At 34.9% G+C, this 26,255-nt stretch overlaps 1 protein-coding gene across 2 annotated transcripts in view; it reads left to right on the top strand.

Annotated features, from left to right (window-relative positions):
- Positions 1-26,255, top strand: part of CBLB (Cbl proto-oncogene B) — a 214,681-nt gene that overhangs the window by 156,418 nt on the left and 32,008 nt on the right. For both annotated transcript variants that reach the window (XM_079921619.1, XM_079921620.1), the window contains exons 13-16: positions 7,423-7,517; positions 20,601-20,747; positions 24,008-24,105; positions 24,221-24,352. In XM_079921619.1, the coding sequence (XP_079777745.1) occupies positions 7,423-7,517; positions 20,601-20,747; positions 24,008-24,105; positions 24,221-24,352 (472 nt within the window). The remainder of the gene's footprint in view (positions 1-7,422; positions 7,518-20,600; positions 20,748-24,007; positions 24,106-24,220; positions 24,353-26,255) is intronic.

Raw genomic sequence — 26,255 nt, forward strand, 5'->3', positions numbered from 1 at the left:
ATTTAAGCATACAGGGAACCTAAGAGGCAGCAGCAGAAATCATTGAGTTTCGAACCCTCAGTGGGCCCCTGGCAGAGCTGTTCTGTAATGTTTTCTGGTATTTGTGTCCACGATATTTTTGACTCAGATCAGATCATCACCATCTTCCTTCAGCTGAAGGAGGCTTTGCCTCTTTTGAAGACTGTAATATTTAAGTGTTCCCATCTCTCTTGATCTTAAGTTGTTATTTTAGGGGAGTAGACTATTCCTTCAAAATAATAGTTTGTAGTTGGTGAGTTAATCAAGAAACAAAGAACTGTGAAGAATGACTAATGTACTAAATTCCTGTATGTGTGTACACACATGCGTGCACATGTGTGAAGGAAAACTCTGTATAAGATTTAATTATTCGTGATATTCTAGGGTAGCCAGGATAGCGAGAGTCAAAATTGTCTACTCAGGCATTCAAAACACAGGGGAAGAGTCGTGGTGGTTTGCCGTAACTCTTTGTTAGTGTCTTGTTGGTACCTGCAGGCTTTCATCTATTATAAATATGAAGATCTGTAAAGGTTTTCTTCAAGGTCATGCAAAGGTGATGTAAATGGAAGAGAAGGCACTAATAAAAGCATTTTTATAATGTTCTCTGAAAATGGAGAGCTTATCTTCAAAAGTATGTTTCTACAACTTAGAATCTTGATCAGAAGGACCTGCCTTTTTTTTTTCCAGTGATTTTTTTCTTCCCTTTAGTCTCTATTACTTTTCATTCATACATGATCACACTTGCCTTAAGGAGAGTGTTCAGAAGAGCTCCGACATGAATAGTTATATCTTAGCAACATATTACAATTTATTTCCTGAATGGACTTAGAAATACTTAAAATATAATAATTATCTTGGGCAATTCACTGAAGACCTCTTGTTTCAGGGTTCTTCTTAGATAATATGTTATACAGTCTTAGCACTAAATAAACCTGCCCTTCTAAGCCCTAGAATACAGGCTATTAATTTTTGTATGGATGGTGGTTGTTTTAAATTGGGGTTATAATTTCTTAGGTTATAGGTATGAAATTTTATTTTTATTAACTATAATATAAGTTATTAGTATTAGTAGTGATTTAAGTTATAAAGATTCCTTTACATGTTTTCTATGTGAACTTTCATGTCTTGATCATTGATACATGTTAATATCCCAGAGAACATTGAGTAAAGTACAAAATTTATGTCTTATTGAAAGCTGAATTTGTTTAACTCTATCTAAGTTAGGCTCATTAAAATTCATGAAGGTCTAATCTCATATGTTGTGTGTATTAGCATTGCAATGATTATATTCTCAAAGTTAATTTCAAGTTACAACTAGATTAACATTTTTACCAAAATTAGACATCTAATATTTCTCATTTCAGTATAGTTGTTTGACTTTTAAGGCAGATTATAAAGAAGGATTCATACATAATGTATTAAATGCTATAAAACAGACCATGTCTCCCCTTATTCTCCTCTTTTATTATCTTTTGAAGGTCTACTTCAGTAGACCACAAGGTATATCACAACTGACATAAAGTAGAAAAAGCCCAATTCCTCTTATTTCACTGTTGGGAGACTTAGAGGCTAGCTTCAACCGATGGAAAACTGTGTCCATCTAGGATCCTGTAATTCTCAGTCTCTGCATGATCCTGGGTTGGAGTTTCTTTCTTTCTTTCTTTCTTTCTTTTTTTTTTTTTTGGCGGTACGCGGGCCTCTCACTGTTGTGGCCTCTCCCGTTGTGGAGCACAGGCTCCGGACGCGCAGGCTCAGCGGCCATGGCTCACGGGCCTAGCCGCTCCGCGGCATGTGGGAGCTTCCCCGACCGGGGCACGAACCCGTGTCCCCTGCATTGGCAGGTGGACTTTCAACCACTGCGCCAGCAGGGAAGCCCTGGAGTTTGTTTCTTAACTTACGTCTCTGTAGTTCCTCAATCCAGATTGATTTAATTACGTATTTGTAAGCACTTTCTACATACAAGACTCTCCTAGTGTTCAGGATAACCAGAATCCCAATGTTCTCTCCCCTTTCAAATTTAACAAAATGTTTTTATAGAAGAGGAACTGTTCAACTCCTTTAGGCAGAAGTAAAAATGATAAGGCAAACCTGATAGCTGCATTTTAACAAAACTAAAAATCTGATCAACATAGATCCACCAGGCTCTGGAATCAGACCTGAGTTTTACTTCCTGCTCTAGAATTCACTGGCTTTGTGGATGCAAGCAACTTACTACATCTATGCCCCCAATTCCACTTATTTCCCTTACTTTATGAAATGAAATAATAATAGGACCTACTTTCTAGGAGAATAGTTACCCTCCAAATATCTAAGCCCCCATATCCCTTGGTTATGGAATAAAACCAAACTAGATGTGGAGTCTTAGTATAAGTTGTAACAGTTCATTTTCATTTAAAATAGTTGTCCTTATTTTTTTTTAATTTAAAACCAAAATCATTATCTCTTTCTCCCCTTCCTCTCTGCTTTTATTTAGCATAGTGGCTAATGAATTCTCAGCAAACACTCAATAACTGGGTTGCTGAGTTATTACAGTTAGGTTGATGACAGAGGGGGAAAGAGTATATGCATGCTGGGGTTGGAGGTGGGCAGGGGTAGGGCAGGAAAGGACTTGGAGGAAGAAGATGTCTATGGTACACTAGGAGCGTAGACAGTTTTTTTAATGTATTTTTCCAGCACTCACCTTCAGCCAAAGGTAAAATGTAACTTTCTTGTTTAAAATAGGATTTTTTACTCTTTTAGAGAAGTAGTCATTTTCTATAGATAGATCACATATTCACAATAAGAGGGAAACAAGGGAGAAGGGTTGAAGAAGGGGAAATGATTTTGATTTAAAAAGACTTGTATATTAATGAAAATGGTAAGTGTTACAATATATTCTCACCCTCCATACCTAGTGTGCAGTCTTTAAAAATTTTTTTTTAAAAATGTTATCATGCGAATAAAGGGTATAGGGATTTAGATACTTGGAGGCTGATGTGTTATCTTCACATAACCCGTCAGTCTCTCCAAATGTAAGCAAATACATTTCTGTGTCAAAGAGTAACAACTATCATTCAGACTTGTTTTCATTAAAGGAAATATCTCAAATTAAATATCATCTGCCCATTTTAAAGATAAGAAAACTTAGATGAGTACTAAAAGTTTAACAGTAAGTGTACATATGTAACACCATAAGGGGAATTCATGAAACTAAACATTCTATAGAGTGAGGACTTGCTGCCCTTTGTTGTGTGTCCTATGTCAGTGTGCCAGTTCCCATCATCCATTAGAACCATTTGCCCTTTTTATTTGCATCTTTCCTAGATAAATGGTAAGGGAAGCAAGGATAAATTAAATTCTAATTACTCTATTTGCTAACTGTAAAGAGCTCTAAGGAAAAAAGCCCTCTAATTCATAATTAAAATGAAGTGTAAGAATTCTGTGACTTTAATTTACTCCCATTTCTCTTCTCCCTCCCACCTAGCATAATCAAGTTAACTAAATTAATACTTTACTTTTTAACATGAACCTGAAAGCTAAGAGTTGTTACGTTTATTTACCTTGTTTTATTTTATTGGTAAGAGATTTCTTTCCTATAGGACTGTTTCCATTCCCTCAAATTCTAGCCACATTATAAACCTGTTCCTTACTTAATACTTTGTTGGCTAGATATTTAGTTATTGTTGTTGGTTTGTTTGTTTTAATTATTTTATTGCACGAAAATGTTTTAAAATATCATTGGAGACTTGAAATGTATCTCCTTATATCTAGATACTAACACTGTGTCCAACTCTCTTTATTTGTTCCTCTTAAAAGATTAAGAATGCTACTGTTTCCTATGTGATAAAAACGATCTCTGACTTATGTTACTTCAAGTGACATTATTCTAAAATGACCTTGTGTACAATAATCTGTTGAAAATGTTGCTAGATAAATACATAGAATGATTCCTCTTTTTGAGATTGTGGCTTTTGCTATTTTGGTGGAGAGGCACATGTTTATAAGAATGAACTTAAACTTATCTGTGAATCTCAGGTGCTGTCTTTCAGAAAATAAGTCCTCTGTGTACACAGGTTTCATTTTTAATCTAATGTTTCTGAAGGATAAATTACAGTGATATTTTTGGTGTAGTGTATGTGTGCTCTTACATGTGTGGGATGGGGGAAGGGGGTTGTGTTTTGGGTTTTGTAATTAAAAAGGTTTTTCTTAATTGGGCTAAGATTATCACAATTGTGTTTGTTTTCCCTACATCTCAAGGGTCCCAAATGCTTTAACATTAAATTTTAGACAATATCTGAATCATAGGAAGATATTTCAAACTTAAGAATTAGGATGAAATGTTATCTTGAGGCATGTGAAAAATATTAATACAGGGTAACCTAGAGTAACCTAGAGTTTATAATAAATTTTGTGATAACTCAGATTATACTTCTTCCACAGGTAGTATAAATTCCCCTTAATGTATTCTTATTCATTCAGCCTCTTTCAGTTAAACGAGTAGGATGTTCAAGACACTGTGGCGAATACAAAATGAATCAAGCACAGTCTAGTGAGGATGAGACAGGTATATAATTAAGGGATGAGGCATAGGCGAAGCATCCAGAATATATAATGTGGGATGCCCTAGGGGGAGAAACATTCCAATTGAGATGCAGGGTAAAAGAAGGAATAAAGAAAGCTTCGTGCAAGACGGATCTGTAGACATTAAAAGATCAGTAGGTAGGGCTTCCTTAGTGGCGCAACAGTTGAGAGTCCGCCTGCCAATGCAGGGGACACGGGTTCGTGCCCCGGTCTGGGAGGATCTCACATGCCGCGGAGCGGCTGGGCCCGTGAGCCATGGCTGCTGAGCCTGCGCGTCCGGAGCCTGTGCTCCGCAACGGGAGAGGCCACAACAGTGAGAGGCCCGCGTACCGCTAAAAAAAAAAAAAAAAAAAAAAAAAAAGATCAGTAGGTGGTGGTGTTGTAGACATGACAGGAAGGAATAGCATGGAGGTGGGAAGGTAAGCACAGTGCAGGAAGTCAATTTTGGACAGACTCTAGGGCATACAGAGAGAGTAAGTATGGTAGGTAAAACTATGGCAATATAAACTGAAAGCAGTTACGGAGTGGAGTGTCTCATATTCTATACCAAGTTATCTTTAACTTGGTAGACAAAAAAGAGCTTTGAAAACTTTTTTGGCAGAGGAATGATAGGATCAGAATATTTAAGTTGGTAGCATGTCCGATGGAATTGTGGTAAATTTGCAACAGTGAACTAGGAAGGCAGAAGAAAAAGATGTTTCCTTAGTTGAGAGTTTAAGAAGGCCTGAATCAGTGAGATTTCAGTGTGAACTGCTTCAGTTGATACTATCAATCTACACATTTGAGGAACTACTGTTTTCTCCTATTTGCAAAAGGCTTTGCAGATTTCCAGAGGACGTAAAATATTTATTTTTGGCTCAAAAAGTTGTGACTTACTGCAGTCTCTAAAGTAGTTTTAGATAAAATGATTTTGTCTAATGAAACGGATGCAGGTGGGAACATGGAGTTCAGAATGAAATAATCGTAAATCTTGCCATCCAGTCGCTTTAGATGAACAGAAACATGAACGTCATTTTAGTACCTGCATTTTTAGGTCCTTTACAAACGTGTGTATGCACATATGTAGTGTAATGTAAGTCAGTCAGCAGTCAATGTTCATTTGAGCCCTACTGTGTGTAAAGCATTGAAGGAATGTCCTATAAAATGAGGAAATCAGAGTCTTTGTCCTGAAAAAGATTCACGTAGAACTAATACAACAGAAATTGTTATTCCCATAGCTCCCTTTTATTTTATAATTGCTGAAATTTTACTAGGTATCAACAGTGCATTAGATACTTGCTCCTATTAAAACAAATAATTGCATATAAATCCATATTACATTTCCCAGAATGAATTTTAAATGTGTTTATGACAGAAACATCAAGGAGATTTGATTGCAGAAATCATACATTGTATCCATTCTGGCAACAATTGCACAGGACTCAAATTAAGGATGACTTTATATGCCCATTATACAATGAGCACTTGTGATTTGACACATGTATTTGTTGGTTACAAGGGATTTTTTTATGTTAGGGGTTTTCATTGAACTGTATAATAATTAATATCTACTGAGACATTTCTTTTCTCTAGCAAAATCGAAAAAACTCTGCCTTGTTCTGTTATTCGGTCCATAGTCAGAAACCCAAAGAGATATTTTTGTCATAGTGTATCTCTAGTGTATTGAATCTAATGAGGAATCAAAGCTATATATAGCACAGGACTTTTTTTTAGAGTGATACTTTAATGCTATAAAATTTATATTTTGTAGCTTTAAATTGCAAACATTGATATATTTCAAATGGATTCTTTAAACATGTTCCTTTTCTTAAGTTGCTAGGGAAGGGTATGGCCTTTTCCATTTTGCACTTTATCTAAAGCTTCAACACCATTTTAGAACTGAGGGGTGAAAAAAGAATTGGTAGGTCATTGATTGGGTTACCTAGAACTATTCAAGTTACATCACATCCTTTTTGCTACAAACCAGCCTACACCTCTTAAATATGAACTAGTAAAGAGTTTGGGAAAGAGCTTCATGATAAAACCCTAATGATTAAAGGTCTTAAAATATGTTTAATCTGTCTTTGCAAAGTTACTCTTTTTTTCTTTTAAGTTGCTGTCATGTCAAGTTGTTGGATTAGTTAAGAGCAGTTGTTAGACAGTTCCCATATGTAACTGAGTAATCTGGAAACCAGAATTTCTGAATTCTGAGTAAACACTGGCTCTCTATGGTACCTTATGAGCAAGGTAACAATTTTGGTTTGTGTTGTTCACACACCAAAAATTATATTTAAAATTGCTTGCACTCTGAAAGCCAGACCAGGTCTCTAGTTACCAGTAGTGCTAAAGCTTCGGCCTTCAAAGAACAAAGGCGTTTCTGATTATACTCATGCATTGTTTTATCAAGAAGTTTAGAAATGTTCTGTTAACCCCAGAGAGATATAATTTAGAACACTTTTATTTGGGAGGAATTGAAATAAGAATTGCACCGGTGCTGCTTTTTTCTTTACTGAATCCTTACAGAGAATGCTAGCTTTTCAATAAAAACTGATCATGTTTGGGGACTTTTACTATTTACCTAGCTATCTATATGATTTATAGAAATTATAGCATCTCCTCTCAATATAAGAGAGGTTGAATCAGGTTGTATTTTATTTTTTCACATAAAAAATGGTGCTACTTTCGGGCGGTGGTAAATAATCACGATGGTGCTCCTAACTCCTAAGTAAATTAGATGGTATTTCACTTGTTCAAATAAACTGAAATTATATATTCTCTTCAAAATTATAGATTGTCTAAGAACTGTTACTGTTTTAAGGTCCTCCAGAAGTTAAATTCTAAACTAACCCTTTGATTTCCTTTCAGGTCTTTTCCAATGGTCACCTGGGAAGTGAAGAATATGATGTTCCTCCCCGGCTTTCTCCTCCCCCTCCAGCTGCCACCCTTCTCCCCAGCATCAAGTGAGTTTTACTGAATCTGGAGATCAACTGTCCATGCATAAAGTTGTTATAAAGAGTAGTTTTGAGGTTCTTAGTACAGAAAGTACAGGGGTGAATATGCATCAATAAAAATGAACCAGCTGGATTTTTAAACTAAAGTACCAGAAATCGAGATCCTTTCTGATTCTTTGCTGATAACTACAGCATTTTTGAGACTTACCTACACTCTGAGATTACACATAAAGCAACAGAGAAAAAGCTAAGTCTTCCTGCATCCAGGAAGAGGCTCAAGTAGCACAATGAGCTCTCCTTTCCAATTCACGTCTCTTCCTTAGAGGTATCACGTTTATCCCACTACCCAGTTTGACATGATAAGATAATCTTTGGTTCCTCCAGTTTTCTCATCTCTCAAATCCATCCCGCCACTAAGTCCTGTTGATTGTTCTTTTAAAGTTTTTCATATTCAGCTAATCTTCCCCATTGCCCTAGTTCTGGCTTATAACGGGACAACTGAAAGAGCCTTCTACCTGATCATACGATATGATCTCAGAATGGAATATCAATGGATTTTAAAGCTAGAAAAATGAGTTAAACTAGGTGTCTCATTTGAAAAAATGGGGACACAAGAAGCATATCAGACAGTTAAGGGATGGTGTCTATCCAAATCAAACCTGGATAAAACCAAGTCTCCTGATGGCCATTTCCCTACTCTATATTAAATCAGGCTACCTGTCTTTCCTCCAGTATATTTTATTCAGGTAGCTGATTTAATTTAAATTCTGCTTTCCCCAGATCACTTTCCTACTCAAAGCCCAACATTGTTCTTTCTTTCCTTCTAAATTAATTCTGTGCTCTTCTGCTATATCAGTAAGATCCACAGAATTTTACCCAATTAAAATATCATTCAGGAATTCTAATGCTTGCCCTCTAATCTTGTCTTGATTTTTTTCCTGGTTTTATGAGTCTTTCATGCTGTTCCCTCCTGTGCACCAAGTTTTCAGAATCTTTATTCTGAAGATCCATGTCTCAGGCTCTATTTCTGTATGAAAACTTCTGTGACTTCAGTCATAATGATGGTAGTAAGACTGATTCTCATTCCTCCTCCTAGAGTTTATTTTCTACACATTTAATTATGTACTTTGCTCTACTGTTTTCTAATACTAAAGTGCCTCTCCACATTAAAAAGATTATAAGGTTTTAAGGGCAAAAACCTTTTCTCGTAATCTCTGCTTCTCCCTTAACACCTTACTGTTTGCTGTTTAATGAGTATACTGATAGTACTTGGTCGCTTGGTGGATTGACTTTATCATCTGCTAAGGTCCTCATTTCTAACTGAAAGTCTTAGAGCATCTTCACTCCTTCCTCTGCTGGTCACTGGATGCAAAAGAATCATAAGCTAGATACCAGCTCCCAAGATATTTACCATCTACTTTAAAATAAAGTTAACGTACATGAAATCACAAGAGAACATTATGCACTAAACTGTATGCATCTAACTTGTTAGTTTTTATATAAGCTTGGAGAATAGACTATTATAGACTTTGTAAGTCAAGGATGTCTTATAGAGAAGACGGAAATTTCCTGAGTCATGGAGGATGGGCACAATTGGGAAGGGATGTGCATGAGAAAAAGCATGAGTATGAAATTTGACATCATTTAGGGGGCAGTGGGAAACTAAGCATTGGACCATTCTTTAGTGGCCACTTTTCTTGGAGCTGGCAGATATGTAGCAGACTTAGAAGTTAGAAGCAAATATATATATTCTGTGTAGTAGGTTGTACATCAGTAATAACATATGATATTGTAGCACCAAATGAACTCTGGATATTTGTATATGTGATTAAAACATCTAAGCTCAATTACCTCTAATTCAGAGAACATCAAAAAACGAAGTACATGAAATCTTGCTAATTAGAGATTAAAATTTTACATTCTGTTTATTAAATTCATATTGGCAAGTGGGATAAAAGGCAGAGGTCACCATTTGCTTCATCTATATTTAGTGTTAAGTGCTTGTTTTTCTATAAATAAAGAACAACAAATTCATAGTAAAATGCCTTCTATTGATATTTTTCTAACACTTCAGTTTGTATGTGTACCTGGATATACTTTCACCCCATTTACTCTTGATTATTTTCCCTCAAACAATGCAGTTGCTTTACTTAACCAGGGAAATACTTTAACAATGCATCCTTAACAGCAAATTAGTTTTCTATTTTGCATGCTGCAAATTAACCATAGTTAAAATTACAAGTGCTGGCTTTTAATGGCATGTTTATCTCTCCATTTTGTTTTTTATTCTGACATATAGGTAGCAGTTGTTCATTGTAGAAAATATGGAAAATATATAAAAGAAAAAAATTAAACAAATACATAAATATAAGCGTTTACGTACCCCAGATATCAATGCCCAGAGTTTTTGTTCTGTTTTGTTTTTCTTGAATTTTTGAATTTTATTTTATTTTTTTATACAGCAGGTTCTTAGTCATCCATTTTACACACATCAGTGTATACATGTCAATCCCAATCGCCCAATTCAGCACACCACCATCCCCACCCCCACTGCGGCTTTCCACCCTTGGTGTCCATACGTTTGTTCTCTACATCTGTGTCTCTATTTCCGCCCTTTCAAACCGGTTCATCTATACCATTTTTCTAGGTTCCACATATATGCGTTAATATACGATATTTGTTTTTCTCTTTCTGACTTACTTCACTCTGTATGACAGTCTCTAGATCCGTCCACGTCTCTACAAATGACCCAATTTCGTTCCTTTTTATGGCTGAGTAATATCCCATTGTATATATGTACAACATCATCTTTATCCATTCGTCTGTCGATGGGCATTTAGGTTGCTTCCATGACCTGGCTATTGTAAATAGTGCTGCAATAAACGTTGGGGTGCATGTGTCTTTTTGAATTATGGTTTTCTCTGGGTATATGCCCAGTAGTGGGATTGCTGAATCATATGGTAATTCTATTTTTAGTTTTTTAAGGAACCTCCACACTGTTCTCCATAGCGGCTGTATCAATTTACATTCCCACCAACAGTGCAAAAGTGTTCCCTTTTCTCCACCCCCTCTCCAGCATTTGTTGTTTGTAGATTTTCTGATGATGCCCATTCTAACCGGTGTGAGTTGATACCTCATTGTAGTTTTGATTTGCGTTTCTCTAATGATTAGTGATGTTGAGCAGCTTTTCATGTGCTTCTTGGCCATCTGTATGTCTTCTTTGGAGAAATGTCTGTTTAGGTCTTCTGCCCATTTTTGGATTGGGTTGTTTGTTTTATTAATATTGAGATGCATGATCTGTTTATATATTCTGGAGATTAATCCTTTGTCCGTTGATTCGTTTGCAAATATTTTCTCCCATTCTGAGGGTTGTCTTTTCATCTTGTTTATGGTTTCCTTTGCTGTGCAAAAGCTTTGAAGTTTCATTAGGTCCCATGTGTTTATTTTTGTTTTTATTTCCATTACTCTAGGAGGTGGATCAAAAAAGATCTTGCTGTGACTTATGTCAGAGTTTTCTTCCTATGTTTTCCTCCAAGAGTTTTATAGTGTCTGGTCTTACATTTAGGTCTCTAATCCATTTTGAGTTTATTTTTGTGCATGGTGTTAGGGAGTGTTCTGATTCCATTCTTTTACATGTAGCTGTCCAGTTTTTCCCCAGAGTTTTAACATTCTGACTTTTTTTTCTTTTTAGCCTTTTTTTTTTTTTTACATGATTTAGATTACATTGTAGAGATAATTTCATGCTCTCCTTTGTCACTTAATATTTTAATAAGCATTTTTCTTAATCATTTATGCTGTACTATATTTATCATGGAACCAGCATGGAATTCTGAAGTGACCATTAAAATAAAATCAGACTTGGTCCCAGACATGATTCCGGTATTAATATTTGTCTGTCTTTGAACAAGGTAACTTCTCTGGGCCTCACTTTCTCCATCTGATAAATGAAGGGATCTGTTTATCTTAAATGATCTCTAAAATTCTCTTGAGCTTCAACCTTTTAGGTTCCATGCAATGTTTTTTTAAGGGGTACTCATTTGTAGTATTAATTACATATGAATACTTGGCAACTTGAATGCTCATTTATAATTGGTTGGTTGCATCCCATTTTTGAAGCCAGTATAACTTGGATTACTGCTCTGGGTTTTTTGTTTGTTTTTTTGTTTTGTCTACTTCACCTTCATTAGAGTGTATAACCAGAGTACAATGAGAATAGATCTTCAGCTCTGGAGAGGCATAGAATACAGGTCTTAGCAAAATGTCACTCAGGGAAATAGGGATGTTGGATGTTCAAGTGTATTGTTTCCGTGTCAGCGTCTTAGTACATGTTTCAAAATTAGGCCAAAGCAAAATAACAGATTGCTACCCATCATAGACTTTGATAGTTCTCACAAATGTTGAGAGCCCCAGTGTTGAATTCAGTAATGTCAAAGCTAATATTTACCTTTAAAGCTATACTGTGTTGTTATTAATATTTACTGAAGTATAATTGTTAAATTATATGATGTTACTCTGATTCCCATTAAATTGGTGGAAGAGGCTACTCTCTGATAGTGTTTTCTTTCTTGTAAAACAGTATGACTGCAATTATATGACTTTTATTGTGTAATTTATCTGGAGACCTAGAAGAATATAGAATTTATTTTGAAAGCATATTCTGTCATGAAAGTAAGCTGAAACTGTACTAGTGCATATAGGTTTACTTATTTTTTTTCCTAAATGGTTTCTACTTAAGATGATTGACACTTAGCTATAAATATAAATTCTTAAAAGCTTGAAATATGGGTAATCATAATTTTTTTAGGGGAAGAATGAAAAAATCTATGTGGATTATTTTTATTGTAGTGTCAGTTTTCACTAAATTATTTTTATCTTGAAATAATTTGATTTTTCAAAATTAAATGAAACCTGAAACAGTTAAAAATACTTACTTTACTTAACACAAGATGTTGGCCAATAAGCAAAGGAATTACTCTAATAATGGAATAATTACTTCAGGTAAGATAATGTTCTGGAATGCAGAGGAATGTCATTTTTTAGAAGAATATTTTTCTTGTTCCTTGTCTTTTAGAAATGGACCTTTTGTACTTTTGACATATTAATCTTAAACTTTCAAATATATGTGAATCAATATTACTTAATATATTTGTAAAAAGGGTGTTTTGTTGTTGGAGGTGGTGGTCTTGATCATTGTTATAGATTTTTTTCTAAACAGATAAGGTGCTAATAGTTTAAGCTCAGTGAATAGAGTATCCAGGTTTTGCCTAACTATCCTGTTTTCATTCAGTTGCATACTAACTGGAGAGTCAGAGTGAACAAGATAAAATCCCATCCTCATTGGAATTTGTGCTCTAGGTAAGGAGAACAGCAAGTAAACAAATAACCATAGTATATTGTCAGGTAGTGGTAAGTGCTAGAAGGAAAAGTAAAGCAGGGAAAAGGATACTCAGTGATAGGGAGGTTTATACTTCAGATGAGGTCATTAGGAAAGGTAATGTTGAACAGAAACCTGAAAGAAGGGAGCAAGCCATGAGACTGCCTAGGTGAAGAGCATAAAAGCTAGACGGTGAGGCAAGTGAATCCCTTTGGCTTATCTGGAGAACAGCAAGAGGGACAGTAGGCCTGGGGTTGAATAAGGTATATAGGAGCTAAATCATATATTGCCTTTAAGGCCATGATAAGAACTTTGGTTTGGTTAGTTTTAGGAGCCATCGAAGGTTTTGATCAACATGATGACATGATGCTGGTTTGTGTTTTTAAAGAGGGTCACTGGCTGCTACATGAATTGTCTTTAGGACAGCTGAAGTGACACCAATGGAGAGTGTAGTCGTCTGATGTGGTGAACCAGTAAGAGATGGTCAGGGCTTTGGGGTGATGGTGATGGAGTTACACAGTCCACTTTGGGTTGTATTTTGATCCAACAGTACCTGTCAATAAATCAGATGTCTGTGAGGTACAATAAATAGGGATGATTGATTTTTATATAGGTTTTTGCTTAACGAAACTGGGTGAATGGGTTGGTGCCATTTACCAGAGGGAGGGAAATTGGAGAAGGGCAGGGGTGGGAAGGGGGCAGGGGTGGTAAAATTAAGACTTAAGGATCTGTTGGGTTTCGGTGCCGATTACACACACATCCGAATAGTGATGTTGCGGGGACAGTCGGACATACCATCTAAGCTTTCACCTTTATATTATATTCAAGTAAATACTTCAGTAGGTACTATCTAAAGCTGATAAAATGATTTCTACATGACCAGTGCCCAAATTTAATTAGATTCGTTATACTCTTAGACATATAAATGTAATCCTAGAAGTTTTTTTCTAATATAGGAACTTATATATGAAAATATCACCTTAAAAAACTATATCATTTACCCCTGAAATGTTGATATTGTAGAAAACGTATTTAGAACATTTCTGTGTGGTAAAAATTATAATAAACGTTATCTATTATTATCATAATCTAAAACAAACTAGAAATGTGGATTTGTGAATGCACCCTCAACTACTGCCACCTTCCAGTGAGTGATCTAAGAGGTCCACACCACCAAACAGCATCAGCATCTGTGCCCGCGTGTATGTGAGAGTGGTTGTTTTTAAATAAATAGTGGCCAAAATGGTCTGTAGATAGAAAAGTGCAAAAGACAAAACTAGACCAGTTTGACTGAAATGGTGGTCAAATTCATGGGAGAAGGGAAGTTTTGTTTTGTTTTGCTTCGTTTTTGACTGACTGGGGAGTGAAAAACAGAAAGAAGAGATAAAAGCAGTATGCCACAGGAGCTATTAAAGCAAACATCACATTGTAATTTTTAAAAACTTAAGAGAAAGAAGCTTGATGGAAAATTTTCCTCTTATATACTGTGCATACCGGGCTTCATTGTTTATGCTTAATGGCGAAAGAGCAGGGTAACATGTTCTGTTATTGTTCACCTGAGGGTTTGTATAGACAATACACACTTCAGTTTTACATTAATCCTGTTTATGTTCAATGATCAGAAATTAATTTCATTGATTTAAAGAAAATATGGTAGAGAACTTTAAATGGAAGATCAAGCTGTAATTAAGAGCTACTCTTTTCTTAACCCTAGTGAATGAACAGTGATGCTCTTTTGTTACTTTTTGAACCAGCTTTCATTCAAATACCTTAAAATATTTTCAAGATTTGTCAGGATGTTGCACTAGTTTTACTTATTTTACCTTGGGTAGATAGAAAGGTGAACTAATATTGAAGATGGCAGTCCTTTGTAAGTTACAATTGACATGATGTGTATGGGATAGTGTGGGATGGGTCCATCTTTTCAGTTTATTCATTATGATCACTATGGCATTCTTCTCTCATTGTGTATCATGTAGAAATGTTTGTGCATTTGGTTTTGACCTATTGATGTGACTCAGTATTTGAAACTCAGACTTTATTTTTTCTGCATATTCTTATTGATTTATAAATTTTGTTCAAATCTCCCGTGAAGCAGCTTGACCATCCTAACGCAGGTTTTCTAACGTCTTGTGGTAAATCCCTAGAACCTGCTTGTTGACACACTGATGACAAGAATTGAGGGCTGCAAGCATATCATTTTAAACTAGTCTCAACAGAAAGAGAAATAGTGTGTCGAAAGTGTACAAAATAAATACTATGGGTATTATTTTTCTCCTTTTTATTTTAGTATTATAATTTCTAAATTCAGATAGAATCCCTCTCTCATCATTTGTGGGAAAATGGCATTTGGCAGATGGCTATAATCTGGGTGTGGGAATGCAACTAATTCCACTAATCTTTCATTTTCTCTGACTAAAATCTAAGATGAATACTGATATTAACACTAATCCCAGTAGTCTGACAAATCTGTTACTTGTAATTTACCAAACAACTGATTTATGATCACAAATAATTAGGTAGCCTTACACAGAATTGTGAGCCATTGGATTCTATTTAAATACGCAATCTAAATTGTATTCCTTATACTGTCTCTTTTTTGTCCCATAGAGGCATAATTTGCTATATATTCTCCACTTCTCCATGAACATATTGATCTGTTCATCGAAAATGCATAGAGTTAGAATGAGATTCTATTTTCACATTAAGTGAGAGCATCTTGACATATTCCACCATATTCAAGCATTCCTTGTTTCTGTCCACATTTCTCTGTAGGCTCAAATTAGAATTAGATAAGTTATTTGAAGGCCACTAGGGATATTAAGCATATTTGTTTGTGAAAGATGATAATTTGCAGTATCTTAAATGAGTTAAAATGAATTTTCAACCTTAAAATGAAAATTTTCCAGTTGTTAAATTAAAGCATAATTTTCATACAGTAAAATTCACCCTGCTTTATTAATGTACAGTTTTATGAGTTTTGGTAAACGCACAGTCATGTATTCACGACCACTGTCAAGATAGAAAACGGTTCCTTTACTCCAAAAACACCCCCCAGGCCTGTGTCAGTTTTACCCTAAACCCTTGGAAATTATCAATCTGATTTGTGTTATATAATTTTGCTTTTTCCCAAAGGTCATATAAATAGAATCATATAGTATAGAGCCTTTTGAGTTTGGGTTCTTTCTATTAGCACAATGAATTTGAGATTCATCCAGGTTGTCAAGAGTATCAATAGTTTGTTCCTTTTTTATTGCTCAGAGTATGTATTCCATTGTAAAACACACTATGGTTTGTTTATCCATCCCTCTGCTAAGGGACATTTGGGTTGTGTCCAATTATTGGCGATTATAAGTACTGCCACATTTAATATCACCGTGAAGTCTTTAATGTTCAACATGTATTGGAAAATTAGATTCTCAAAAAAAAAAGAGTTTCCTCGACATCTATCTTTTTGATTTCTAAAGCAGTCCCCTAAAAGTGTTAGAAATGAATATTGCCCTTGAATAAGTTAACTTAAAAATTAACCTCAAATTTATTTCTCCAGCTTAAAAACAAGTCAGTGAAAACTATACTTAAAGTGTAAACTATACTTAAAGTGAAAACTTAAAATTAAAGCTTATATTCAGCCTAATAATATACCACCTGATTCTTCTGGATGTCATGAAAGAATCCTCAAAATTAGTATGTATATTTATAAAACCCACTCTTGAGATGCTGGGGAAATGGCTTACAGGTGGCACACGGGCAATCCTCATTTCAAATACAGCTAGATTTTGTTACCACTTCTCTGGGCTATGATTTCTCGAAGTTGGGTGTTTTGCCTGTTAGGATAGTTAGTACAAGAAATATGGACTAATGTATATGGCAGGCTCTGAAGATTCAGTTTTAATAAAAGATATTTTTCAAAGCCTTGCTTTCAGAGATTATTAAATAAGATTTTACATGTAGAAGGCAAGCAACATAATATATTTTAAATATTTTTCTACATTATGAAAGTATCCTAAAAATGATTTTCTTTCCCATATCAGTTTGGTCATGTATTTCTCTAATAGCCTCTTGTTCTTTTTGTCTAAAAGCTGTGAGTGCTCCGTGGGACACACACCATGCCAGGCCTTGGTTGACTCAGGGTCTGCCCTTAAGCATTTTGCAGTTAGACAGAAATAGAAGAAAGACATAGATGAATATATAGAAAACACAATGTCAATGTATGAACACTTACCAAATACATATAAAAGATTAAAGTTCAAAGAAAATTACTGTTTTGTGGGATGTCACAGGAGGTTCATCTATAGACAGTAAAGATGGATATTTCTACTTTGCTTTATTTCTGGAAAAGTTGAACTAATCAAGGTATCAGGAATTGCTCAAATGAGGGAAAGAAAAGTACTTGGTAAGGGTAATGTTTGAGGTATGTTATGTAGGAAAAGCCAGTGGGATATGCAGAAGGTCATGCCTCTGATCATATGCCTCTCACACCAGGAATGTAGAAGGCTGTAGAGGGTTGTATGTGTGAGCCTTCATCTTCAAAATGCAAAAATCACTAATTAAGAAGAGCATTAGAAAATATATTCTTGGTTTGTTTCAAGTGTGCACATGCAGATAGTGGATGTATTCCTCATTAAAGTTTAAATAACACACATTGAATTTAACAAGAGGCGAAGGCTGTGGGGAGGATGGCTGTGTATCTTTAAGACTATGTGTCCTTGTGCATTACATTACCAGTGTATTAATTCAGGAATGACAGCCGCAGTGCAGAACACTCTGTGAATGTCTGATGATAATATAAAGGGAATGAAGTACTGGTGTAAATGGTGGGATGGTTTACTTGGCAGTTTTAACGTGGAACCAGCCAAATAAAATTGATCTATTTTATTCCTCTGGTATCCTAAAAATTTCCCATGAGCTAAATCAATGACTGAACATTTTCCTATGTCCCGTGAGATATTTTCTCTACTACCAAAAGTAAACATACATGATTGCTAATGAAAATTCTGTGTTTTTACCACTTATCTAGTTGCAAGTAAAACTGAACCTACTTTTTGAATGAGTTTGTGAAGGGGAAAAAAAAATCCCGCATGTAATTACAAATAATGTAATTATTTACATAAATTGAGTTTTCCCTTTTGCTATTTTATATACAAATTCTTCATCTATTTGTACCTTCCTTATTATTTTTTTATTAAGACTTTTTTTTTAGAGCCATTTTAGATTCATAGCAGTATTGAGGAGAAGGTACAGATATTTCCCATATACCCCTGGCTCCCATACATGCCTAGCTTTCCTCATTTTCACCATCCTCCACCATAGTGGTACATTTGTTAAAAATGATGAACCTACATTTATACATAACCACCCAAAGTTCATAGTTTACATTCCCTTTTTTACATGATAGAAATTGCTTTTATTTTTCCCTTCAGAATTGAATAAGATCAATTTTGTATAAAAATTTATATAATATTGAATAAAGTGCACTGGAATGAGATTCTTATAAATTGGCTTATTTTTAACTAGAATATTATACTAATATAAAAAGTTTGCTTTAAAATATAATAAGATAAAATATGACTCTTTAGAACTGTATTAAAATGGTGATAAGATATCTAGGCTTTTTTTTTTTCAGATTTAGATAGGCAACAAATGCCACTCGAAGGCTTTCTTCACTTATAGTATAATTCACTAAAATCCATTTAAGCTAATTACCTGCGACTAGTAAGTTTTAGCAGTAAGCCCCTATAATTCCATAAAATATTAGATAAGCTTTGCTTTTCATTTTCTTCAGGATACTCCATCTGTTGATTTGCAGCAAAGCTAAAGAGTAGGGGGAAGCTACCCTGATTAAATTCTTTATCATTGAAGATAAAATATAGAATCAGCCAGAACAAATGTGGTTTCACAAATCACCCATTCTTGTGTCATAGTGCAGTGCTTCTTTGAAAACTCTTACATCTTTGGAACTAAGCTGCAACAGGCAGATAGAACATTCCTGACATTGATGTGGTTGTTGAATATTTGGTCAGTAAGTCTTTTTCTTTTATACAGTATATGCTTAAATTGCAAAGGAAAAAAAATTCCTTGTACATGACAATATAGTAGGACATAGAAAGGATGTGTATTTTTCTCATTTCTTTTGCTAACAGAACCCACTCTGGCCCTTGAGTTAGCTAAATTTATATCCATGTTTATAAGAATTTATGAAAAGGTAATGTTTGAAATCCCTGCTGTAATTCCCATCAAATCACCATTTTGCAGTCCGTGTACTCACTGGCCTTCATTTGGGATGTACATCTTCCAAGGTTACACCATGGTAGGTGTAACCCTTAAGTTATTAATAAGGTTATTAGCTTGTGCTCTGGGTGGTGACAGTGGACTTCCTGTCACTGTATCGTTGTGCTTTCATTTCACCATAAACTGTCATTTGAATTCCAAGGTCATTCAAACAAACAAGAATTCAAAAATCGGTATTGAAAAAAGTCTTCAAAGACAGATAAAAACACACTTGAAAAATCTTAGGAGAGATTTTTTCTTTCATCTCTGAACTTCCTAGAGACTCAGATATATAGTTGAAATTTGAAAACCTTTAGGTTTTTCAAAATGTCTTCTTGCAGTGGGCACAGAGAAAAGCCCTTAAAGTTCTTTTCATTCGAACTAGTTAGGAGAAATAAAAATGAAAAAGTTTTTTCAGTCTTGATGGTTCATATACCAAAGGCCTCTTGCTCCCTCTACAGAAGGTGCTTCAAAATTGCAGTCACAAATATTAAAAAAAAAAAAATTTAACAAAACAGATTTGTCTTGAGGTTCATGATTTAAAAAAAGGTTTGGATCCATATGTACCTCCAGTGTCCTGCAAACAGGTTGGTTGTCCTAAAGTTGGTCAGGGTAGGTTTGTGTGTTTCTACTTTGGTGTTTCTCAGTGGCATCAGCTTAGGATAAACTCCATTAGCAACAACTGTTAAAAAAAAAAGTACGTTTTTGTCGTTTTGTTATTAATTGGCTTTGTCTGTTTACTCAATGGATGAGTAAAATACTTGGGAATTTCTTTTGATATTAGGTAATTGTTTTACATATTTGCATTCTTTTTTACTTAGCCAGGGAATTTAAGCCATAAAAATAATGGCCTCTACCTTAAAGACTTATAAAGTTCTCTTATTATCTACTTCTGATTGTTCCAGTCATTTTTAGATCTTTGTTAATTTTTGTCCCAACAACAACTATCTGAATTGTAACTTCACAGGAGAAAGAATTGTTTCACTTAACTGGATTTTTTCAACTATAAGTTATATTCATAAGAGACAGTTGAACTTTCTATAAATACTTCATTAATATATAAAATAACCTTGCATATGTATCATCTTAATTTACCAATTTAAGTTAAATAGGAACAAAATGTTAATATTTTAATAGCTTTGGTGTAAATAATTTTATGCATTCACTTACAACTCCAGGACCTTTTTATTTTATTTGACAGGTTACTAGCTTCTCTTATTGTGCCATTTTAAAATTATAAGTATGAAAACTCTTATTTCATCAAGAGTTTTAAAAGTCCTTTTAATTTGTATTTAGTATAAGAACAGCCCTTCTGATGTTACCCTGTAATTGAAAAATGAACACAAGTGACAAAGTAGTTTCTTTGATTTGAATATGTCACATCAGACTTGCCTGTCCTGAATTATTATGCTAAAACTAGACTGGATTTTTTTTTTTTCCCCCTCTGGTAGGTGTACTGGTCCATTAGCAAATTCCCTTTCAGAGAAAACAAGAGACCCAGTAGAGGAAGAAGACGATGAATACAAGATTCCTTCATCCCATCCTGTTTCCCTGAATTCACAACCATCTCATTGTCATAATGTAAAACCTCCTCCTAGGTAAGAATATGGGCCATTTATCATCACCTCACGTCTGCAGTAAGCATTATCATTTATGGCATTTGTTTTTAAACAACTGAATCACATCTGTTTAATAAAAACCCTTGATTTCTTACTCAAAGCCTCCTCTACCTATAATACTATTTTCCTCCATGGCCTTTCAGAGAAAATGAAAAGATGTAGATTTCTTTTAACTAGGAAGTCCTTTGACTAAATTAGTTGACTGGTAAGTCTAATGGAATAATTTGTTGCCCCTCTCCCCAAAAAACAAATTGTACTGTAGTAAAACTTTGCTGTAGGTTACATATAGTGGTGATTAATTCATGAATTTTCAGTAAGCTATTTTCAATGCATTTTATCAGTTCTAAGCACATATCTCATGAAGAAAAATTAGTGCTTAGAAAATAAGGTATTATACCAACCTTCCTTAGAATTGTTCTTCATGAAGTAAGGACTAGTATAATCTATATTGATTTTCAGATCTCGAAGAATTGAAAAAAATTATTTCCCTTAGCTATTTTTATCAGGTACTATTTTACTTTTCCTTGGATCAAACAAGAATGTGAGGAATTGTGTTCTGTTTTCTTCTTGTCAGTTGTTTATTCTCACTGTTATGGAGACATCCTTGGTCTTTGAAGTGGCAGCCCCATGGAAGTATAGGAGTTATTGAAAATGGGTGTTGTGTATTGAAACATTAGTTTGTCTTTAAGTAGAAGGACAATTCTGTGTTTATATAATTGAATTAGTAAATCATAATTTAATATTATTTTTGTTTTTTTAAATCTAATTGACATATATGAAGTACTCAGTAAGTCAAATCTCAGTTTCAGACTTATTTTCTGAGCTCCAGTTTTCTTTGTCTAATTACATCCCTGGAGCTCTGCTTGGCACATACAGAAGAGGGCTCAGCTACTGCTGGTGGCCCAGCCTTCTTGCCTTTCAGTATCTCTTTACTGACTGAGGAATAGGAGAGCTATTTAACACTTCAGTCATCTATGTCATCTTTACTTAGTGTGCCATTTCCTTTTGAGGTCAAGTCAATCAACAGAAAGCATTTTATGAGTGGAGTGTTCCTTTCTTTTCAGATGAAAAGTCTAAAAAATGTTTTAATGCCTTTCTTCAAGTATTGTATTGCAGTACTTGGAAAAGAGAAGCAAAACTCCATTTAAACCAGAGATCTGCCTTAGTGAGTTACAAGATTAGAATTATCAACACTATGCAGAATTATTAACCATGGTTATTAACACTTTGCTGTCCAGGGCTTCATATTTCAAAGCAAGAACCAAACCTTTCTTTGCTGATTGCTGGTCTTTAGGACATTTGTTGGTAACATTGAGAAGACAGAGAAATAACTGAGAGATAATAATTTGTAATGTTAGAAGAACCAAATGTCTACTATTGTTATTGGAGAAAAAAGTTATTCCTTTACATCAAGTATAAATTCTTACAATTTTCAGTTCCCTTGGCTCTTACAAATGTGTAGTAATTTTAAAAAACTGAAATAAGATGAGCTTTTTTGGTCTCCTTGGGCTCTCATTTTTTTTCACCACTGGATAAGTGAGTGGTATAATTTTAATACTTTAAATTTTAATTGTCACATCATACTGGATGAGATTTTTGGTGGCAGGCCTCCGAAATCCTGAAAATAAATTTGATTTATGACCACCATTACCATCTTTCTACAGTTACAGAGAAGTAATAAATGTTGATAATCCCTAATCTTAATTGGAGTGAATTTTCTGTCTAATTTGTTCTTGAAAGTCAATGGATGAAGTATCTTCTTAGGTCCTCTACAAAGCACTCTTTAAACTTAGACACATCCTTTCCTTCTGTGTTTTTCCTCTCTTTGGAACATTAGGAGAAGTAAATTGTCAGTATATGGAAAAAGTTAAACCATATTATTCATAGATTCATAAACCATATTATTCATAGATGAATAATTCCATTTCAGTAAAAGTCCATCATTACTATGAAAATTCAATACATGATAACTATTTTTAAATGAACCATCTCTGGCCCCTTAAAGAGATGTGGCCACCAGAGAGAATGGAAATGAATTTCAGATGAAGCACTTTGCAATAACTATTCAAATGTCCAATATCTCCTCCATTATGTATGTACTTTTACTTTGCCCCAAGAATTCAGAGTAAATCAGGGGAAAGTAAAATATAAACTCTGCCTTCTGTAGCTCTTTGTGAGCACAGTAACTTGGTGAGCAGATAGTCAGTTGCTACACAGCTATATTCTGAAGACAAAATACGCTCCGTGCCTTCTCTTCCTGCTGCTACCTTCCTGTGCCCCGGATTTGTGCGTTACATTCATAGTATGATTCGAAAGCATTAATACCAACAATAAAAACACTTTTTTTAGGGCTTCCCTGGTGGCGCAGTGGTTGAGAGTCCGCCTGCTGATGCAGGGGACACGGGTTCGTGCCCCGGTCTGGGAGGATCCCACATGCCGCAGAGCGGCTGGGCCTGTGAGCCATGGCCGCTGAGCCTGCGCGTCCGGAGCCTGTGCTCCGTAACGGGAGAGGCCACAACAATGAAAGGCCCGTGTACCGCAAAAAAAAAAAAACACTTTTTTTAGTATTATCCTTTTACGGACACCCAGATTAAAATATTTGTTGTGTACCCAAGGCCTTTGCTAAAGTCATTTCTCCACAGTTGTCAGAAGTGCCAGTTTTGTTCATGGCAGTGGTGAAATTATACTCCAGACTCTAGGTCTTTGAATATGCCTATCTGAATTTTAATGGACTTTCTGAATATTTAATAATTCTCCTTCCTTGACAGGCTCTAGTTTATGATAAGGAAAGCTTAACTTACAGAAATAAAAATATACTGTTAAGTACCATTAACCAGTAATGATGTCATTGGGACTTTTACATATTTTTTGCCTGCATATTACATTTTCTTCTTCAAAACCTTGATAAGGTAATATTGAAATCTTCCAAAATGATATGTTAATTCCACAGGTGTGTTTAGGGTATCAGCAGTTTTGTGGCCCTTGTGATTCTTAGTTTCACTTAAAAAAAGAAAAAAAACCTTTGTCTTCCATGGAATGGTTACTTCTGCTTTGTAAAAGTATTCAGGTATCTAGATAATATTACTTTACTTTCTCTAGAAAAGGAAATTAATTATATTTATATCCTAACTTTATTACATGAGCAGCGTTGCTAGTTCCCATCATCTCCCCACCCCCAAATGACTTTTAAATGGAAAGTAATTATCCTTATGATTTTTGTCCTTTGATTTCTGCTTTAGGTCTTGTGATAACGGTCACTGCATATTGAATGGAACACACGGTACGTCTTCAGAGATGAAGAAATCAAACATCCCTGAGTTAGGCATATATTTAAAGGGTATGTATAAGACATATTCTCTTTGTAGTCTATGTCTTAATGGTCAGAATTTAAAGGCAAAATTCCATGCCATTGTTGTACTGAAAATACATTAAGATTTTGTGTTATCCTCTAGGAGATGTTTTTGATTCAGCCTCTGATCCAGTGCCATTACCACCTGCCAGGCCTCCAACTCGGGACAATCCAAAGCATGGTTCTTCACTCAACAGGACGCCCTCTGATTATGATCTTCTCATCCCTCCATTAGGTCGAAACCTTTCAAACAATTTCAAGCAAGCCTCCCTGCCACCTCTTCCAATTAATATCTGAATTATCAGAATTCTTAGTTCAGTGCAATGTAGACTCACTAGGTTATGAATCTGTCTGAATTCGAATGGAATCTCCAGGTGATAGTGGCTCTCGGTTCATGTGACCATTATTCCATTTAGATGACTGAAGCAGTGGTGTAAATAGCTGGCATCAGTTAGGGATTTATCAAGTTGTCTCTTCATGTACTAAATGCAGTCTACAAAATCTTATGAGGGCATTGTTCATTCCCCCAGGTGCTTGCGTTCTAGTAGATTTGGAGTATTCATCTGAGATTTTCTTTAAGTGTAATTCTTAATGAATGCGTACTTCCTTTTTCTTTCAATATAAAATGACCCACTTCCACTTAGCTAATTACATTATGGGAAATTATATATTTTATTGTAGAGAGCTGAAAATAAATTGTCTTATAATCACTGCAACTAGAACACATCCAAAGAATCTCAGTTTCTTTGTTTCAAATTTTACCATGAAGTACACTTAATGTGTGTGTATGTGTACATGTGTGAAGGTACACACAGGTGTGTATTTATGTTAAAATTGGCCGGTGCAGGTGTCTGTTTATTTCATTAATTCTAGGCAGGAAGCTTCTCACCCTATTTTTAGAGGAGGACAATTAAGAAACCTTCACAAGTTAAGGCTTCACAATAATGAGTCACCATAGCATAAAATAATATATAATGAAGGTTCATTTATAAGCTTATCTGAATCATTAGGCTACTAGAAATGAACCTCTCCATTTTTTTTCCCCATAAACTGGTGTTTCCAGTTATACAGTTGAATATCTTGCAGGAGCAAGACATTCAGTTCAGTGCTTTACTCTCACCTCCGTGGATTACAAGCACCTCCCAACTTCCTTCTTTACCTATAGTCTTTTTCTCTTCCACTTCTTCCTGTATGCTGTTTTTGACCTATTACCCAAGTCTTTATGACTAGATCAGCACTATCCAATAGAACTTTATGTGGTGACATAAAAGACCTATATGTGTGACTGTAGAACTGAATTTTAGTTAATTTAAATTTAAACTAAATAGCTATATGTGGATAGTTACTACCATATTGGACAATGCAGATAAATGTTCCAACCTTTTTAACTCATCCTTCCTTTGGCTCTTCATGTACATCTCATATTTTATTTATGCTATTCACTCTGCCTAGTAGACACCATCCCTGTATTTGATGAACAAACGTTTTTGAGGCCCTGATATCCCAGGCCTTCCTGTTCTTGGTAATACCTTGCTGAATGCCACTTTCTGCATTCCTCTTCCCTCTTACAATGCATCTCTCTCTCCCTCTGGGACCTATTCACCTGTGAGTCTTCTGTGAACTTTTCTTAGGTCTCATTGTGGAATCCAAGCTCCTCGGGGTCAAGGACTTATGATTTTGATCTTCACATTACCCATGTGCCTAGCATGGTGCCTGACATTTAGGGGCTGATAAAGGATTTGAATAAATGAGATAATGTAGGAAATAGCTGAAGGTTGGAATGATAACAAAGCTCTTTCTTTCTCTCTCCTATACCTTCATATATTTTACATTAGAAAAATATTGATGATCATTAGAGAAAAAATTTTGAATACTTTTTGCAAGGCAAGCTGGATGAGTGGTGAAACCATTTATATTTAAATATACCTTTATATTTAAGTCAATGTATTTAAATCCATGAGAATTTTTATTACTAGAAGATGTAGGTATTTATACCCTGTTTCATTCACAAAGTATTTGTGAGTGCTTACAAAAATACGTACACTGAAATTTTATTTTTTAAAGAATCAAGATGAGGGAAAATATGAATAGGATAGTAAGACGTGGCAGGGGAAACACAAGTAGACATAAAAGCATAC

The sequence above is a fragment of the Stenella coeruleoalba genome (genome assembly GCF_951394435.1).
Source record: "Stenella coeruleoalba genome assembly, chromosome: 5".
Lineage (NCBI taxonomy): Eukaryota > Metazoa > Chordata > Mammalia > Artiodactyla > Delphinidae > Stenella > Stenella coeruleoalba.